Genomic DNA, 20,523 nt, shown 5'->3' on the forward strand with positions numbered 1-20,523 from the left:
GTTTAAAGAAAAATTTTGTTGAGATTTTGGCTAGATGTGGACTGAATACATATATACATATATATATATTTCAAGAAAATGTGTACAAAATTGAGTAATCTAATCCATGAACACTGGTCCATCTCCCCATTTATATAGACCAATAAAAGGTCTATAAGATGATATGTTTAGTTATCCTTTTACTGTTGATTTCTACTGTTGCATTATGGTCAGAGAATATACTTTATATCAGTGCTGTCCAGTAGAATTTTCTTCAATGATGGAAATGTTTTGTATCTGTGTATATAATATAATAGCTCCTGTGTGGCTATTGAGCACTTGAAATGTGGCTAGTGCAACTAAGGAACTGAACTTTCGATTTATTTAATCTTAATGAATTTAAATGGCAACTTATGACCAGTGGCTATCATATGGGGCAGAACAGCTCTATATGATTTCAGCACTTTGAAATTTCTTAACATTTACTTCATAATGAAGCATTTGGTAATTTTTAAAAAATGTTCCCTGTATGCTAAACAGAATTTATTCAGTAGGTGTTGGGTACAAAGTATTCAGTAGGTGTTGTGTACAAATATGTCCAGTAGGTCAAATCTATTACTCTTGTTTAAATTTTCTATACTGTTGGAGAAGGAAATGGCAACCCACTCCAGTATTCTTGCCTGGAAAATTTCATGGACAGAGGAGCCTTGCAGGCTACACGGGGTCACAAGTGTCAGACACGACTTAGCGACGAAACCAAACCACCACTGTTGGCTTACCTTTTTGTCCACTTGCTCTAACAATGATCAAGAAAAATGTGTTTAAAATCTCCCACTCTAATTGTGAATTGCCTATTTTTATTTGTATTTCTGTCAAATTTTGCTTTATATATTTCAAGGCAGTGTGCACGTAAAGTTAGAATTATTATCTTACTAGAAAACTGAATCTTTTATCAATATAAAGTATCCTTCTATATTTATCTTGCTTTTTCCCTTAATATCTACTCCATCTGACATTATACAGCTATCCCATCTTATTTTTTGTTCTCTTGATTTTTTTTCTGTCTTTTCCATTTTTACTTTTCTTTCTCCCTTCTTTTGAGTGAATTGTTTTTGTGCTAATTATTTTGTCTTTTTTTCTCTGTCTCCAGAAAATTATATACTTTGAATGATAACCTTATAAAGTCTAACATGCTACTTTGACTTATCAAAGTCTGATACAGGGACCTTAAAATAATTTAATTCCATTTATCTCCTTCCTGCTGTTTTAGTAAACTTTAATTCTATTTTTTTTTTACCACAAAAAACATTATTATTTTTGTTATAGAGTCAAGTTTATTTAGATTTACTTATATTATTCACTTTTTATCTTCCAGCACCCCAAACCTTCTCTCTGGAATCATTTCCTTCCTGCCCAAAATACATGTTTCCAAATTTCCTTTAATGCAGTTCTTTAATGGTGAACTTTCTCTGATTTTGTCTGAAAATGTGTTTATTTTGTCTTCATTCCTGAAGGATATTTTCACAGCCTATAGAGTTTTAGATCTCATGGGTTTAGAATTTTAGAATTCTGCTGTCTTTTAGCTTCCATTGCTGCTGAGAAGCCAGCTGTCAGTCTGCTGTTTCTCTGAAGATAATTTGTCTTTTTCTCCTTTGGGTTGCTTTTCAGATTTTTTTTTTTTTTTTAACTTTACTCGGGTTTTCCAAACCTATGTATGAACATTGTCTATCATCATTTATAGAAAATTCTTGCCTCTGCACCTAATCCCCTTCTTCTCCTTTTGAGACTCCAATTAAGCTCATATTATGCCTTCTCATTGAATCCTCTGTGTTATGTTACCTTCTCTGTTTTTCTGCCCATGCTGCATTTTGGAAAATGTTCTATCCTATTCTGTAGTTTATCGAATCTTCTTAGCTATGTCTAATCTCCTAAACCCACCCATTGCATTCTTAATTTATTCATTGTATTTTTCAGTTTTAGAAGTTCTTCTTGATTACTTCTCTATAGTAACTGCCTTGGGCCATACTCTATATCAGCACACAGGGAAATCGGTTACCAAGAGCAAGAACAAGAAACTGATCATAGACATTGAACCAAAGACTTCAGTAACTGGGCATAGGATATATTCACACAGCATCCAGGTTTAGCATTTGGTTTCAAGGCTATATTTGTGTCCTTCTCCCTCCTTGGAACAGAAGTCGTCTAAGCAGTGGGTTAGTAGCAGATTTGGTCCTGCTTTTATGAGTTAGGAGGCCCTCTTCACTGCCTCCAGCTTCATGGGGTGAGCGTGTTTCCCAACGCACAGGTAGCACTTTAAGTTCCTTCTCGCAAAGGGGGAGAGCATATTGCTGATCTGGAACACAGTAGGCAAGCCTGTGGCTTTATTCCCTCTCCCTGCTCACTTGTGCTTGGCATTTCTATTCAGTTTGTATGAATCTATCTTGGTTTTGAGGCTGGTTGTGTATCTTTTGTTTTCTCTTTTTATTTTTATCATTGCTATGTACATTGGGGTTATCAAAGTATGAATTCACTCTGCTATCTTGGTCAGAACTCTTTCTTTTCTTTTGTTAATTCTCAAATTCAACTACTTCTGTTATTTTATTCCAAGCACTAAATAGCTGGATCACTTTTTTAATAGGCCACTGGACACGTGAAAAGAAGCAATGAAATGAGAGAGGTTTCCACATATACAGATTGCATTCATGAAGTAATATATTTCATTTATTCTAAAATACCAATCCACTGTATAAGATATCAAATTGCTTTATGAACCTCTAAGGAAGAAAAAATATTGTCAGTGAAACTATGACATGGTATCAATCATAGGATAAATCCCCATATCAGAAACATGTAGTTTACAGTAATATTCATTGCTTCTATCAGGCCACCCACTGTGCTACATCACTTAAGCATGATTTACACAACCGTAAGCCATATAGAAGAAATCAGAATTATATTTAAAAGCTAATAGTATGGACTTTATATCATGCACTTATTATAAAGTACGTGACTCACCGCTTCAGTATACACAGACATCCCCATCTCCTCCTAATCCTCAGTGGTTTAAATCAGTGCTTCTCAAACTCTCCATGGTAAAAGACAAGTTTGCGTTTTTCTTCCAACTCCCTGAAGCCTGATACATTTGGCCCTACTGTGCAAGATTAATTCATGGCTCACACCACACATGATTTACCATGAGCATTTGACAACACCGAAACTGGGCTATACTGTTAATGAGATAAGGCCCCTGTCATACTCTTGATGAAAAATCAAACAGTCTCAATGTCTGTTTTTATTCTCATGCACACTAATAACAGTTTGTGAGCCAGCACTAGCCACAGGCCCCCCACTTTGAGTGGTACTGACTTAAAATAACATCTATTCCAGTAATCAGAAGACTAGAGAAATTCAGAACTACTTTGTCATCAGAAATTTCTTTTCTAGGTTAAAATAAAGGCACATCTGGTCCATTCTAGCACTATAATAACATGAATGTATATATGTATATATCTATGTATATTAGACAAGTAAAGGGTAAAGAACTTAAAGATGAATTGATGAAACGTTTCAATTTTCATTGGCTCAGAGCCCAAAATCAGGTGTTTGCAATGACTCCAGTCTCCCTCTTCTGTCCTTGTACTGATGAAAAGCAAAAGCAACCACCAAAATTAACTGCTTTTATCCTTTTCAGAGAAAATTGTTTTATTTCTCAAGAAAAAGAGGGTTTAGCTCTTTATCTCTGATTGCTCATCAAATTATTTGAATGCTCATACCTGAGAAAGTGGAGAAGGAAATGGCAAACCACTCCAAATATTCTTGCCAGGGAAATCCCATGGACAGAGGAGCCTGGCAGGCTACAGGCCATGCAGTTGCAGAGTTGGACATGACTTAACAACTAAACCACCATCACCATCTGAAAAAGAGGAATGGAAAGAGAATGAACTAGGGTATTAAACAACTGTTTTTACTTGGCTTGATTTTTCTCCTTTCAGGTATCAATCACGGAGATCTTAATGACCACAACATCTTAATAGAGTCCAGAGAGTCAGCCTTTGGAGATGCTATATATCAGGTGTCTGGGATTTTGGATTTTGATGACATGAGCTATGGTTACTATGTGTTTGAAGCGGCGATCACCATCATGTACATGATGATTGAAAGCAAGACTCCCATACAAGTAGGAGGCCATGTCCTTGCTGGGTTTGAAAGTGTGGTCCCCCTGACTCCTGTGGAGAGGGGTGCTTTGTTTCTACTTGTATGCAGTCGGTTTTGTCAGTCACTTGTCCTAGCTGCATATTCTTGCCAGCTATACCCAGAGAACGAAGAGTATCTCATGATTACTGCAAAAACTGGGTGGAAGCACTTACAGCAAATGTTTGACATGGGCCGGAAAGCTGTAGAAGAAATCTGGTTTGAAACTGCCAAGTCCTACGAACCTGGGATCTCCATGTGACTAGATAAAAATTCACATTAACCTGGGTAATGAAGAACCAATAGGACCTAATCTAATTCCACAAAGAGTTTTCCTGCACCGTTAAAGATGAATTGATGAAACATTTCAATGCACATGTAACCACTAAGGTCTTCTAGTAATTTCATGACCATTTTTTAACCTAAGAAAGTACTGCATGAGCAAGCATGTCTTTCTAAGGGTTTCATTTGCCTTGTGTATCAAACATGCAGTGATATTTTGAATCAAATAGTCTCTCAAGATCAATGATTTTTTTTAACTTTAAAAGGACATGTCTGTATGTATAGACATGTTCACATATTTTAGATAAGTGAGTGCAACATACAGACCTAGTTAACGTATCACCAGTTCTATGAAGCCTTCTCCCATCTCTTCATTGTTCATAATCTCTTTGTACCCTGCCTTTTATATGGCACATCACTTGGTATCATGGGTGATAGCCATGTAGTCATCTAGTCTAAGAGCTATTTGAGGGCAGAAACCATGTAAATTTTTTTTTTCTTTCATGCATTCTTACACTGGTATAGTACCTTTCCAATGGTCTTTAAAAATATTTTCAAAATTAATGTATCCTAGAAGAAAGGCTGGAGAAAATAAGGCACACACTAAGATGCCTCAGGAGAAAACAGATGCAGTACTCATAAGAGAAAGCTTTAACTTGTTTGAGAGGGCAGTTGAAACTGAAACTCCAGAGGCAGATGCCAGAACTCACTGGAACTGCAAGTAAGCAAATAAGACACTAACTCGTGAGGTATCTAAACAGTTTTCACACTGATACTGAGAAAGACCCTAGGCAGATATTTTAAAATCCTCTACCATTTATGTTTCTTTTCATATGAATATATAATATTGGAGAACATAGCTTATGTATCCTTGACTTTATTCACACCACTGTATTTCCCTCACTGATTTCTGGTCCTGTCTCCCTTAGTATGATAAACAGTAAATAGTCATTTACTTAGTCTTGTCAGTGTAGCTCTCCATTCTCTGTGGACGACTGTAGAATCCTGGCTATTCAAACACCTTTTCAGTAGTTATCTCTTTTGATATATATGAGAATATATATATCTCCATCTAACGACCTACCTACAGAGCTATCTATTCTCTCCAAACTAGGTCTCCGAATTTTCTTGTATCACCCATTTGTATCATTCTTATGTTCACCTTTAACTTCTCTGTGCCTCAGTTTCCTTGTCTGTGAAGGTGAAGTAGCACCTATCTTACAGTTCCTGTAACACTTACCTCAAGGAGCTAGTTGTGAGGATTTCTTAGAGATTAATGCAAAGTTCTGAGCACAGGGCTTGGCACATATAAAAGACTTAATAAATGTCTGCTAAATGAATGAACCAGGTTACCCAAACTGGAGTACTTTTCTTTTTGCCTCTCAAATTCAGTCAGTGATCTGATTCTTAGGAATCAGAATTTTAGATCAGCAGATGATGATCAAATCCATATCCTTCCTGCTGTACTGTTTAGCGATATATAATAAAAACCAATATTTATTGAGTATTAAGTATTTAAAAGAAAACTCTTTCTACTCTCACGATAATTCTGACACTAAACATGTAGCGTTTTCCCCTCACATTAAACAATTTGACACTAACTATTTGGAGCTAGAGCAGACCCCCCAGGTTAAGGGCCCAGTCCCTCAAAACTGCCTCCACTGCAGATGCTAGCCTCAAGTCCCAGGTTGTGCTTCTGACCAACTGGCTGTACGTTGGGAGTTCTCATGAGCCCCTTCTTGGGTTCTATAATTTGCTAAGACAGCTCACAGAACTCAGGGAAATGCTTACTTATGTTTATTAATTTATTATAAAGGGTATGATAATAAAAGATGAACAGAGGAAGAAGCGTATAAGGTGAGGTCCAGAAGGGGCCTAAGCACCGAAGCTCTGTCTGTCTCGAGTTGCAGAGCACCATGCTCCTGGCATGTGGATCTGCTCACCAACCCAGAAGCCCCTGAACCTCTTTGGTTAGGGCTTTTATAGTGACTTCATTATGTAGGTATGGTTGATCAAATCATTGACCACTGGTGGTTAAATCAATCTCCCCTCCTCCCCCTCCCCAGAAGGCAGGAGTGAGGCTGAAAGTTCCAGTCCTCTAGTCACTTGGTTCGTTCCGTTCATAACCAGCCCCCATCCTTCTTGACTCACCTCGTTAGCATAAATTCAGATGTAGCTGAAAGCAGCTACATTTTTAAGAATAAAAAAGACACTCCTCTCTCCCCTACCACTCAGAAAATTACAAGAGTTTTAAAGGCTTTCAAACAGGGGACAACGACCAAACATATATTTTATGTTATATCACAGTACTTTACATACATTATCTCACTTAATCTCCACTATAAACCCATGAGAGAAGTACTCTTATGATTAATTCCCATTTTCAGATGAGGAAATAGATGCTTAAAAAGTTGAAGGAGTTTGCTCCAAGAGAACCAGGTACCCACACCACTTCCTCTCTCTCCCTGCCTCTCCTCCCTGGGGCTCACCTAACACACACCCTGTGTTAGGACAATCAAATGAGGTGGTTCACAGAAAAATACTTACACTTCTCAAATTTAAGGGGTTGTGATTTTTATCTGGCTTGACCATTCAGGAAACTGGGGACTAGAAAAATGAACTAAAACTTGTATTTCAGTCCCAGACCACTATTCATTTTCTTACACTGTGAAACTCTTAGGTTTCTGAGAGTTCAAGATTTCCTACTTGTTTGGTCCTCCTGTAACATGGGTTCTCTTTCCCTGAATTATGAATACAAATAATGCTGACCACCCTTTCAATTAAATACGTGCTGCCTTGCATTGCTATTTTACTATTTGGTGTTTGCTGCAGCTTATCTCCAGTCAATCAGTTCAATGTGGCTTATAAACTCTTTGGTGGCATAAACGCAATAATATTTATTTCATTATCTTCAGAACCAAGTTCCCTGCCCAGCCCCTAGCACACCCTTAATAAAGGTCTGTCTGATGAACTGTTAGAATGAACGCACATCTACAGGTGCCAGTCTTTGGTTCTTTCCACCAATGAGGAGAAAATCCAGTTCTAGGTTTGGGAATTAATACCATTTGTCCAGCAAAGACTCTACTCTTGCAAGTATCTTTTCCTGTCCAGGCTTTTAGCCCCTCTCGACTGCAACAGAGCTTTAGTTTCTGGTCTTGTTATCCAACCTACATCCTTCATATTAAGGTTTCCTGGTTGGCTCAGACAGTAAAGAATCTGCCTGGAATGCAAGAGACCTGGGTTCGATTCTTGGGTCGGGAAGATCCCCTGGAGAAGGGAATGTCTACCCACTCCAGTCTTCTTGCCTGGAGAATTCCGTGGACAGAAGAGCCTGGAGGGCTACATCCTTCATATTAGGGCAGATAAAAACTCTAGTTACATATATTGCTGTGTGGCAATTTAACCAAAAACTTAGTGGCTTAAAAGCTCAATAATTTTTTTTATCTTATGGTATCTTCAGGTCATGAGTTCAGACAGGCACTAGAACAGCTTGTCTCTGCTCCATGATGTCTGAGGCCTTCGCTGGGAAAACCTGAATGCTGGGGGAGGTTTCATGGCTGAGGGAGATTCAGTGACAGGACTAAAATCATCTGGAGGAATCCTCACTCACAAATCCAGCGTGCGGGACACACTGGAACCTCATCTGGGCTGTTGGTGGAACATCTCTCCGTTTCGTCTCTGCTCCCTTACAGCATGGTGCTGGGGTTCCAAGAAACACCTGCCCAAGAGAACAAGACAGGAATATATTTTTTATGACCTGCCTTTGACAGTCATATGATATTACTTCCATTGAAGTCACAAACCCACCCAGATTCAGGGCAAGGGGACACAGAGCCTCTCAGTGGAAAGCATCCATGCCACATTGTAGGAGGAACATGTGGGACGGGAGATCATGAGGCTTCATCATCCTAAAACATCAATTTAATCCTCTTTCCCACTACCTACAGAGAAAAAATTCTGTCACTGAAAATGTTCTAAGTTTGGCCTAAAATACCTTTCCTCTTTTCCTGTGTTTATTGACTTCTTCACTCTGGCCAGACAGAACTACTCTGTCAGCCACTTGTTAAACTCATTTTTACTTCTGCTCTTTTATCTCAATGGCTCCCTCTTCTTTTGACCTAATAAATTCTACTTCTCACTTAAAACTCTTAATGCTTAATTCTGCAGGACGAACTAAGGTAGCAGGGCTCCTCAGAGATCCCAAAGGTTACACTGCCACCTAAGGATGCTTTCAGAATACCATCTGTCTGGATGTGGCTCTTGCCATCTTGCCTTGGCTCTCCTTCCTACGTGCCTGGGAAGCAGAAATGAATGGAGAGACCTCAAACCACAGCTCATTCCCAAGCTACCTCCTTTTCAAAGCCCAGAACTCTGCATAATAAATTTTTGACCAACATGAAGAGGACAAAGTCCCTACCCTGAGGACCTTTCCTTGGAGGAGACTGTGAGCAAATGACTACAAGTTAATTCAGACCTAGTCAATCGTCTCCCTTGAAGAAACTTAAAACATGAATAGTAAATAGTTTACATAGGGACTGAAGCCATATTTTAAAAAGTGGTGGAATAGAGAGATGGATAATGAGGACGCAAATAAACATAGTTTCTGTATAGAAGATAACAGGTGTGTATGGTTATGGTAGGGTATTGCTTTAACTAGATTGGTCAGAGGAATCCTTTCTAATGACATCAAAGGCAGAGGAGGATACTAAGGTGAAAGTTCTCCCAAAGATGTAAACCTCATGATAATTTGCTTTATATGTATAAAAACACATGTATTAGCAATGAAAGTGGAAGGTATATTCAAAAAGGGAGATAATAAGAGGGAGGGTGAAGGGTAAAATCTGAGGTGCTTGGGCCTATTTTGCGAACAGGGCAGGAAAAGCAAGCAATTAATAGGCGGTCCCACACCATTGCCACCAGGGAAGGCAAAGTGAAAGTGTTAGGTTGCTCAGTCATTTTGTCCGACTCTCTGTGACCCCACAGGCTATAGCCACCAGGTTCCTCTGTCCAGGGAATTATCCAGGCAAGAATACTGGGGTGGGTTCATATTCCCTTCTCCAGGGGATCTTCCCAACCCAGGGATTGAACCCAGGTCTCCCGCATTGCATTGCAGGAAGATTCTTTACCATCTGAGAAGAAAAGTTATGACCCACGTAGATGGCATATTAAAAAAACAGAGACATTACTTTGCCAACAAAGGTCTGTCTAGTCAAAGCTATGGTTTTTCCAGTAGTCATTTATGGATGTGAGGGTTGGACTATAAAGTTGAGCACCGAAGAATTGATAATTTTGAACTGTGGTGTTGGAGAAGACTCTTGAGAGTCCCTTGGACAGCAAGGAGATTCAACCAGTCCATCCTAAAGGAAATCAGTTCTGAATATCCATTGGAAGGACTGATGCTGAAGCTGAAACTCCAATTCTTTGGCCACCTGATGCGAAGAACTGACTCGTTGGAAAAGACCTGACGCTGGGAAAGACTGAAGGCGGGAGGAAAAGGCAATGACAGAGGATGAGATGGTTGGATGGCATCACCGATTCAAGGGACATGAGTTTGAGTAAGCTCTCGGAGTTGGTGGTGGACAGGGAAGCCTGGCGGGCTGCAGTCCATGGGGGCGCAGAGTCGGACACGACCGAGCGACTGATCTGACCGAACTGAACATCATTGCTCTCCTGAGGTATGACTTAGGGCTGAACAGAAAGTGAAAGTGAAAATAGAGCGCAAAGCATGGGAAAGGGTCATGAGCCAAAATCCCACTTCTCCTTGGCCAGGGTCTTCCCGCCCTCCTCCTCATGTTCTAGTTCCCCTTCGTTGGGCTGAGATCCCTGCCAGTGCCTTCGTACCCCCATTCCCCACAGCCCATGAGGGCGACAGACTGTCGCTCCGCCCCCCCAGAAGAACTTCCGCGTCCTCGGCTGCCCCCCCCCCCCCCGGCGGTTCTGCGCACGCGCGGGAGCCATATTAGCGGCGGATTCTCGGGCACTGTGGTGTCTCTCCCGCGGAGAAAGGTGCTCGGTGCTAGTCTCCACTCTTCAGCGTCTTCCCTCCGGTGAGCCTTTACCCACTGCGCACCCTCGGAAGCTTGGCCGCTCTCCCTGCAGGCCGGAGCCGTGAGCGTCGCGGCAGAGCGGGTCCCGGCCTGCAGCGGCCGCCGAGGAGCCGTGGGCACGATGACTCTGCACCGGCTCGTCAGTGGCGGACCCGCAGGGGAACTGGCCCCGGCCGGCCTCCATCGGGCTTCCCTGCGCTGAGCGGGCATCGCGGGGCCGGGGACGCTCGGGCGGCGGGGCGGGCGCGGGCCGGGTGGGCAGGACAGAGTGCTGCCTCGGGGCTGCCTCGGTCCCACGAAGAGTTCGTACGCGAAAGTGAACCTGAGGGAGAGGAGGTGCGGGTGACTCGTCTCGGGCGGTTGACCGGCGTGGAGATGAGAAAGTTGTGTTCTCGCGCGAATCAAGCTCGGCGGGTCTCTGTGCCCTCCTGGCTCTGTGCTCAGGGCCACACGTTCCTTTCAGCTGTCTGTTGCAATACCCTCGTAACTGGTTATTCTTCCCCAGTCTTCACCAGCCAGAGCGATCTTTCGAAAATGCCAGTCAGCTTCTGTGGCTCTCTGGTCCAGCATCATTCCTTGGAGCCCCATTGCTTAAGAGATAAAATTCACAGTTTTTACCTGGGCATGCGGGCCTTCGGGGCCTGATCCCTGCTTATCTTCCCATTCTTAATTCTCAGTATTCCAGGATTTGGGAAAATTGGCTCTGGAAGCCGAAGTTTGGCTTTTCCACCAAGTCACGCTGAGCCCCAATGTTGTCTTCTGCAGAAATAGTAATAATGCCCAAGATTACTGTCCCGCTTCTCCATTTCATGGTTCAGGACCCCGGTATCATCCTCTGGAGAAAGCCTGAGCCTCTTAGCTTGGCATTCAAAGCTCTACATGATCTAGATACTTGTTTAGTTCTTTACTTTTTTCATATATCTGTATATTCTTAAAAATTTTTAATTGGAGGATAATTGCTTAACAATGTTGTGTTGGTTTCTGCTGAACAAGTTGTGAATCAGCCATAAGTATACATATACCCCTCGTTCTTGAGCCCTTCCTCCCAGCGGCTCCCATCCCACCTTTCTAGGCTAATGCAGAGCACGAGGCTGAGCTCCGTGTGCCATACAGCAGCTTCCCACTAGTTCCCTGTTTTACACATGATGGTGTGTGTATTTCACTGCTACTCTCAATTCGTCCCAGCCTCTTCCTCCTGCCCCACACTGTGCCCACAAGTCCTTTCTCTACATCTCTGTCTATCCCTGCTCTGCAAATAGGTTCATCTGTACCATTTTCCTAGATTCCTGTATATGTGTTAATATACAATATTTGTTTTTCACTTTGTGACTCACTTCACTCTGTATGACAGGCTCTATCTAGATTCATCCACCTGGGTTCAACTGACTTCAGTTAGTTCCTTACTATGACGGACTAATATTTCATTGTGCCTATGAATACAGCTTCTTTACTCATTCATCTATAGATGGACATCTAGTTTGCTTCCATGTCATATATTTTTTTAACTTCAGCCACTTGTCTTACCCGTTTGAGCGATCCTGCCTCAGTGCCCTTTGTCCATGCTTTCTCCTCTGCCTGGAATGCCTTTTCCTCCTTTCTTCCCCTAGTCTTCCTCTTAGACCGGAGTGTTCTCAGACTTATTTCTGCCTTTCTGCCTCTAACATGGGCTCATATTCTGTATTTGTTTCACAAAAACTACTTTCTGGATTTTCTCCAACCTGTTCCCACTCTACCCTTAGTGCCTCTGTTTCCACACTGCTTTATAACTGTCCTTCTGTGTCTGCTTCCCTCACTGTAAACTCTTTAGGAAAGGGGTTGGTCTTACCTATCTTGGTATTTCAGCATTTAGCATAGTGCCTGGGTGCACCACAATGTTGGCTGAGTGAAGAGAGTGGACAAAACAGATTTTTTTCAAGTCAAAAAATGCTTTTTAAATTGTAAGTTTCATTTTAATAATTACCTAATTTTCTTTTTACAGGAATTATCATAAACCTAAGAAAACATGGTGAGTTAATACACATGCCAATAAACGGTTGCCTGATAAATAGAATTGCTTGTACTCATCTTACCAACTTGCATGAGAAAATTGAAATGGAATGATATCTTCTTATCAGTTTCCTCCCACACTCTGAATTTTGCATGCCAGGATGTGTTCTGTAAAATGATTTGTGGGTTTGCAGGGGTTGACTTATTTTTAGTGGGTAGAAATCACTTGTATGTTTTTCCTTTGCAGTCTCGAAGATATGACTCCAGGACCACTATATTTTCTCCAGAAGGTAAAATATAAATTGTTTGATCTGTCTCAAATAAAACTAACTATTTTTAACTGTTAAGTTGTTCATCCTTTTTGTACTTTGAGGTCGTTATGGTCACTAGGTTAATTGTGTGCTTCAGAGGACTATTAGTAAAAGTGGGACAGTTGTCTGTAGCTCTCTAGTGTTGTTGCTGATTGCTCTTGAACCAGTGGTGCAAGAACAAGGAGGAGAGTCTTGGTTTCTTGCTGCTTGTGTTTTGTAGGTCGCTTGTACCAAGTTGAATATGCCATGGAAGCTATTGGACACGCAGGCACCTGTTTGGGAATTTTAGCAAACGATGGTGTTCTGCTTGCAGCAGAGAGACGCAACATCCACAAGCTTCTTGATGAAGTCTTTTTTTCCGAAAAAATTTATAAACTAAATGAGTAAGTGCAATCTTAGGGAAGAGAGTTGAAAACATCTCATCATATTTTGGGAGGGCTGTGCACCATGACACGGTACAGTTGAACAGTTGGTTGTGTTTTTACTTCCGAAAATTCCTGGTTTTAACTTACTTGCTTGAAACCTCCTTGAGGCCCACGACCATAAATGCAGGGCCAGGTACTCAGTGGAGAAATGTTGTATAGTGATGAGAGTACAGGCATGGTGGTCACTCAGCCTTGGGTTAAATCTAGGTTCCACCAGTATAAGCTGTGACTTCATACCTGTTGTTTAGCTTCTCTGGGCCTCCAGTAGAGCCTACTGGAGTGATCGTGGCAATTCAGTGACATAAAATGAATGAGTGAAATAAGCTAGCACAGTGTTAGGAATATAGGAGGACCTCGAGGTATTGTTTAGAATGGTTACGAGGAATTAGTTTTAATTATACTGAATCTTAGCAAAGACCACGCCTCCTGGAAGTCTTGGAAAAGGTTAGACAGGGCCTGTACACTAGTGATATTTCTGATATACTTGGGTGTTCAGGACTGCAGCTAACAGAGAGCTGGATTTGCTGATTGGAGACCCTCCCTTCTGTGGTACACCGTGTGAATGTTGGCTATAGGGCGTTTTTGATACACGCACCGCAGAAAGTGTCATCCCTCCACAGAGTCACTGTTGGGCCCTCTCAAGCAGCCTGCAGGCTTGATTGGGCACAGTGCCAGAGGAGTCAAGGCTGTAGGAGGTCCAGGGCAGCCTTCAGGAGACGGAGGGTAGATAAAGAAAATGCACCCCTCCCAGCGAGCCTGGCCCTGGGCTTCCTTGTCAGGCTCAGAAATATCCTGCCCTTTGGGTCCCTTCACCTTCACCCCCATCAAGTGAGGCCTTTGAAAGAGTACTTATACCCAAGAGTGTGAAGTAGTCTGTCTTCCTGTCTGGCAAAACATTTTTCTTCCTTGTGGTTGAATCTTCTTGGGATTTACCCTAGCTTCCTAGTGTTTATTCTGTTGCCCTGTTCACAGGGTGGTGATGGTAAATACATCTGTTGTGAAGATCAAGGGTGCATTTGTTTGTCTTATGTGTTGAATGACGTCAAATTGAAAGTTTCCTACAAAGATAAAACTCACGTAGTTTTTGCCTGAAGGGTGTAGCAACTGTGAGTAAGCATGGTGAATTTCTAATAGAATTTAGTGTATTTTAAAACTTGTAAAATACCTCTGGAAAACATCCTCCCTAATTACAGATAAATGTGTTTCTCTTCTGCAAGGGATATGGCCTGTAGTGTGGCAGGCATAACTTCTGATGCTAATGTTCTCACCAATGAACTGAGGCTCATTGCGCAAAGGTATGGTCATAAATAATTGATATGTAAAGTTAGTTTTGATGTTTCTATGAAGAATGCATTTTTTTAAAAGATTAAAGTCATTAGAAACCTATTAACTGAAAATTACAGTTTGTTTATTTCTTTAACCAAACTTGTAAAATATTTGGTTGGCCAAAAAGATCATTCATCGTATGGGAAACCTGAACGAACTTTTTGGCCAACCCAGTATTGTTTACAGTAAGGTTATTAAGCGTTGCCATACCCTCTACCCTCCCCCTTCAGATCACAACTATTATGTTGTCCCCATGGCAGAGATTTTTTTAAAAGGGTATTTTGCTTACAGTGTGTAGAGTGTTATAGAGAAAACTATTAATATGCCAGTTTCTTTATCCTAGGTATTTATTACAGTATCAGGAGCCGATTCCTTGTGAGCAGTTGGTCACAGCACTGTGTGATATCAAACAAGCTTATACACAGTTTGGAGGTACTGAAACCTTTGGAAATTTCATTCCCAAAAGTTAAAATGTTTTATGAGTAATAACCTTTTTGAAACAGTAAAAAGAAATTGAAAATGAAATAAGTAGACACTTCATACATTCCAGCTTCATGAACTAACTGGCTTCCACTATGTAGACTATCAAACATTTTATTAATAGACTACTGAAAGGCCGAAATAACATTCTAAAATCAGAAAACAAATGACTTTTTACGTAATATTAATGGTATTCAGCACTGGTTGTCTGTGTATTCCCTCTCCTCACTGCATCCAAATCCTAGAAACAAAAGTGGAATTTCTGATGGAGCTTATCTGTGGTGGCCAGAACATGAGCAGTTTATGAATGCTTAACTTCACAGGAGAGGGGTTAGCCACATTCACTGAGCTCAAGTAACCATAGTGATGCTAAATTTAGAGTGTTGATACGTGTGACTTTGTTTTCTCTGTTAAAGGAAAACGTCCTTTCGGTGTTTCATTGCTTTACATTGGCTGGGATAAGCACTATGGCTTCCAGCTCTATCAGAGTGATCCTAGTGGAAATTATGGAGGTTGGAAAGCCACATGCATTGGAAATAATAGTGCTGTGAGTATTTTTGTGTTGCTGTAAAAATCTAGCAAAAGGTCTAATAACTGCCATAATTACAAAGTAGTGATGAGTGTAAACAACATTTTAAGGTAGCTGCAACAAACTTAACAAGATATGAAAATCTCTGTGATTTCTATTGGTGATAAAGTGACAGGTAGTACTAATACTGCTAGGATTTATAACCTACAATAATAATGAAAGGAAGTACCAGTTTCCAGTTAGAAGTTGTGAAAATAAGATCTAGTTTTTTGGTGTTTTTCCCACAGAATAGTCACAGACTCCCTGAATTCTGTCACAGATCTCTGGGGTCCATTCAAAGATCATCAACCTCCCTCCTTTACACCCCTATCCCATGTCTACCCTCCCTACCATCGAAATTGTTTATATTGGTTATAATGCCAATAATAATTTGGCATTATTCATGTTCCTAAAAATGTACAGTTTTAACAGAAATTCTCTACGTTGATTCTTTATGTTTTATAGGCAGCTGTATCAATGTTAAAACAAGACTACAAAGAAGGAGAAATGACTTTGAAGTCAGCACTTGCTTTAGCTATCAAAGTCCTAAATAAGACCATGGATGTTAGTAAGCTCTCTGCTGAAAAAGGTAATTTATGTGCACTCCTGTAATTTCTTTGTTTAGTGAGAGAAGTAATTGAGTGGCTCTTGTGTTAGGCCTTTAACATGTTATGTAGTTCATTGAAACAGCAGCCTTTTTAAGTTAGGTGGCCTTATAACCATTTCCTAGACTTGACCAGGGTCAACATTGACAAGTTCTGGAGCTACAATTCCACATTACATTCCAGGCTTAAGGATTTGAGCCTGAATGGTCTCAATCTGTAATTAAATCTAAGCCACCCTATTTTATCTCATCGACTTCTTAATGATAATATCTGTGCTCATGTATATACAAAATAAAGAATATGAAAGAAAGTAGTTACATATTTATATGTGTGTGTGTGTATATATATATATATATGTGTGTGTGTGTGTGTGTTTGGTGTACTTTATCAGAGGTATAACATTTAAACAAGTTCTGCATCTACTGATCTTTTATGTTAAGCCCATGTTTGCAGTTGTAAATGCTATATTTAGCTAAAGTTATATGACCACATAAAACAATACTTCTAAATAATGTGTTTGAAAACTTATGGTAAATTAACATATTGATTTAATTGGGGACGACTTAGCTTCTGGTGTTCCTTTAAAAATGCCATTTACTTGCAGATTGTTGTCTCTTGCCTACTTCTGCTTAATTTCAGGAGGCAGTACTCAGTTTCCCCTACTCAGAAGCTCTTCTCTTTTTGGTATTAGTCTGCTTGTTCTCATCTGTAGTCATAGGGGCTACTTTTCTTTTGAGAAGTTTGTGAAAAATAAGTGTAAGTAGTGGTTAAAGATTCTGGCTGAGCCTTCAGATTCCAACAAGGAAATTATGATTCCTTCTGGTCAGGCTAGCTAGAGCAATTGGCTGGCTATATTGAAAACTTTTTCCTAAAATTAACAGAACAGCAGCTCAGAGGTTAGTATGGGTGAAGGTAAGGAAGATATTAAAATAAAAATAATCATAAAAGCATTACCAGATTGAAAGAAATTTGTTTCCTTAAAACTATCTATGAATTAATTGTATTAGGCAGAAAACTTGGAAAAGTGGTGTACTAAAGCTCAGAGGGTATGAAGAGATTAAATTGTAGTTGCCCATTAAGTGTGTTGGCTAAGTATGGCTGCCTGTAATACATGTGTGTGTATTTGTCTCTAGTGGAAATTGCCACGCTAACAAGAGAGAATGGAAAGACCGTCATCAGAGTTCTCAAACAAAAAGAAGTGGAACAGTTGATCAAAAAACACGAGGAAGAAGAAGCTAAAGCTGAGCGTGAGAAGAAAGAAAAAGAACAGAAAGAAAAGGATAAATAGAAGACAAAATCAGGGATTTTATAACTCATTTGGGGCATCATTTCAGTGTAAAGGCTGTCCTACTCTTCCACTTTGAGAAAGCTTTGACTTTAACTTGTCTAGTGGGAAAATAGGATGGTACCAACTGAATTGGGTCCTTGTTATTTCTGTCCAGGTGAATATTGTAATAATGATTACTCTTTATGGACATCTTAATCACCCTCTCCCTCTTTTTTTTTTGAATAAAATTTGGAAAGAATGGAAATGGTGAAGGGAAAAATTCTCTAGCAATAACTGTTGAAGATACCAGGATTAATAGGGCTGTGGTTTTTCATGCTTTGTATGTAGTGTGGCCACCTTTGCAGTAACCTTTAAAAAATGGACAGAAATGTAAACAGCATAAATGGAGAAAGACGGGAACTGTGCAGTGGAGATTTCCTATTTTGTTCCCCTACCAACTTGGAGAACCTGTAGCCCAATCTGAGTAAAACAGAGAGCTGTCCTTCTAGGCCTCATCTGATATTACCCTATCAGAGGCTTGTCCAGTGAAATAAGTCACATTCCTCTTTTAGGTTTGCCAACCTTTGATACTGATGAATATTCTTACTGGACTTAAAAATTGTGTGTGTGTGTGTGTATACACATATATACCTGCAAACATAGTAGAACGTGAAAGACATAATTAAAATGAAAGCCCTGTGTACCCACTACCCAGCTCCAGAAGCAAATTAATCAGTACATTTGAAGCCCCTGTGTATTCATTTCAGGTCTCATTCTTCTCTCCTCTTGCCCAAGAGGTGACCACTACCGTGAGCTCATCGTTCCTATAAGGTATGGGTCTTCCACTCTGATTTTCCACCCCTCTACTCCAGGTGGTCCTGGTGGGTCTGTCAGTCAGAGAACCCCACTCCTGTCACAAAGGTGAGCACATACCTCAGTCTGCAGGAATGGGTTTGAGAATGCGCACGTGGACTGAGCCAGGCCAGATGTGATGTGGGTATGAGGAAACGATGCTGAGGGTTGTGCAGTAGACCAGCTGCCCACAGATGGCAGCACAAGCCACGTGGAAGGTTGGAGCAGAAACTGAGGCTACGGAGGAAAAGTGTGACCAAGAGATGAGAGGAGTTCGGTTTTATCCAGGGGGTGCTCCATTGCTGAGATTTGCTCAATTCAGGTTCACTGAGGAAGCTGTCACTTAGAGTTCTCTGATGGAAGTGCTGAAAGGCAGTGCTACTTAAAGTGGTCTGTGGATCAACAAGCATCGCCTGGGAGTTGGCTAGAAATGCAGATTCTGGCGTCCTATCCCAAGCCTGATTCAAAATCTTGGCATAGAGCCCAGCAATCTTTTGACAAGCTTGCATGTGTTTCAAATGCATACGGAAGTTTGAGAAGTGCTTTGCTGCATATTGGAATCACCTGGAAGGCTTTTAAATTTCTTTGTACCCAGGTTTTTGCAAAGTCATTTCAGTTATGTCCTACTCTTTGGTACCCTATGAACAGTAGCCTACCAGGTTTCTCTGTCCCTGGGATTCTCCAGGCAAGAATACTGGAGTGGGTTGCCATGTCCTCCTCCAGGGGATCTTCCCAACCCAGGGATTGAACCCGCTGTTCTTTGCATTGGCAGGTGGGTTCGTTACTACTAGCACTGCCTGGGAAGCCCTTAAGGAGTAGCAGTGCCTTGAAAATTTCTGTTTGTGGTGATGTTCAAGCTAAGCTAATTTCCAAGCCCCTTTTACCTAGTGTATTTTTAATCTTCAGTTTTTTTCTTTTTAACTGAAGGATAATTGCTTTATAGAATTTTTGTTTTTTTCTATTTACTCTTAATTTAGACAGTTGGTTCTTGTTATTCAGGGTAGCCATGTTCTGTGAAGTCAGCAGAATATTGACTTGGCAAATTCTGAGCCATCGCTCCTAGTGAAATAACAGGTTGGGTTCCTTTGAGCCTCTGGTCACGACACTTTTGTCAGCACATCAGTACATAACCTTGTTTTATGTGTGTTTCTGTTTAAAGACATTTCATATATATTGGTAATTCATTAATATTGAACTTATGACTGACGGTAGTTCAGTTCATATCTAAGTGAAGCTTATCTAACACACTTTCTTCATAAGGCACATCACAGCCTTCTTATGCTTAGGAACACTAGCCAGCATACACTGAGGGGGCATTTTAAAAAGTGAAATCAATGAAAAGCACAAGCATTCAGAAAGCATAGCACAAAATAGACCACAAGGAGACCAGTTTTACAGTGAGCTGAAGCAAGAAGGCAGAGAGTGGGCCCCTTGTTTGACCAGCTGGGAAGATGCATATCAGGCAACAAATATTTCCGTGACTCTGTGTGTCCACAGTGACCAGGAGAGGACCACTGTATTGGTTTTGGGGTTATGGACAAACTTGCAGATAAATGCAGAATCCATAAATAATGAGGGTGGGCTGTTATAAAGTGACCTTTCAGCCTTCGCTATGCACAGAAGTAGAGGTAGATGGAGATGTGACCTGATAAATGTCTTTATCTCCAGAATATAGCCAGAATCTAACCATTTACCCCTGCAGCGACTCTGGTCCACACCACCATTCTCTGTCTGCTTGGACTATCACTAGTCTCTGCTGCTTCAGTCAGTTCTCAGCACAGCAGCCAGAGTGATCCTTTGAAAATGTGATTGTGCTGCTGCTTTGTTCAAGCTCTCCAATGGCTTTTCTTGCTCAGTAAAAGCCAGCTTCTGTGGTTTCCCAGGCCCGCATACCCTGGCCCCTCCTCTACCTTGTCTTGCACCTTGCAGTCCCTTCCTCGCTCTGTGTTCATAGATGAGCCCGCTTGTTCCTTGCAGTACCAAGCCCTCTTCCATCCCCGGCCTCTTTACTTGCCATTCCCTCTGGCTTGGGACTGCTCTTCCTCTGGGGGCATTAGTATGGCCCACTCCTTCGTGTAGGTCTCTCTTCGAATATAGCCTTATTTGGCTACTTGCTACAGAAGAGCAAGCAGGGCTTGCCAAGTGGCGTTAGTGGTAAAGAACCTGCCTGCCAGTGAAGGAGATGTGAGAGATGCGCATTTAGT

General features: G+C 41.0%; 2 protein-coding genes across 2 annotated transcripts in view; both read left to right on the forward strand.

Moving 5' to 3' along the window:
• Positions 1–5,801, forward strand: part of HYKK (hydroxylysine kinase) — a 29,180-nt gene extending 23,379 nt beyond the window's left edge. The window contains exon 6 of the mRNA XM_052659828.1: positions 3,972–5,801. Within this exon, the coding sequence (XP_052515788.1) occupies positions 3,972–4,432 (461 nt within the window). The 3' untranslated portion in view covers positions 4,433–5,801. The remainder of the gene's footprint in view (positions 1–3,971) is intronic.
• A 4,585-nt stretch (positions 5,802–10,386) lies between these two features.
• PSMA4 (proteasome 20S subunit alpha 4) lies at positions 10,387–18,125 on the forward strand. Its single transcript, XM_052659672.1, has 9 exons — positions 10,387–10,499; positions 12,478–12,504; positions 12,733–12,775; positions 13,017–13,179; positions 14,439–14,516; positions 14,891–14,979; positions 15,444–15,574; positions 16,061–16,184; positions 17,334–18,125. Exons 2-9 carry the CDS (start codon positions 12,502–12,504, stop codon positions 17,486–17,488), a joined length of 786 nt encoding a protein of 261 aa, XP_052515632.1. The 5' UTR covers positions 10,387–10,499; positions 12,478–12,501; the 3' UTR covers positions 17,489–18,125.
• Positions 18,126–20,523: the final 2,398 nt, after the last annotated feature.

The sequence above is a fragment of the Budorcas taxicolor genome, chromosome 21 (assembly GCF_023091745.1).
Source record: "Budorcas taxicolor isolate Tak-1 chromosome 21, Takin1.1, whole genome shotgun sequence".
Lineage (NCBI taxonomy): Eukaryota > Metazoa > Chordata > Mammalia > Artiodactyla > Bovidae > Budorcas > Budorcas taxicolor.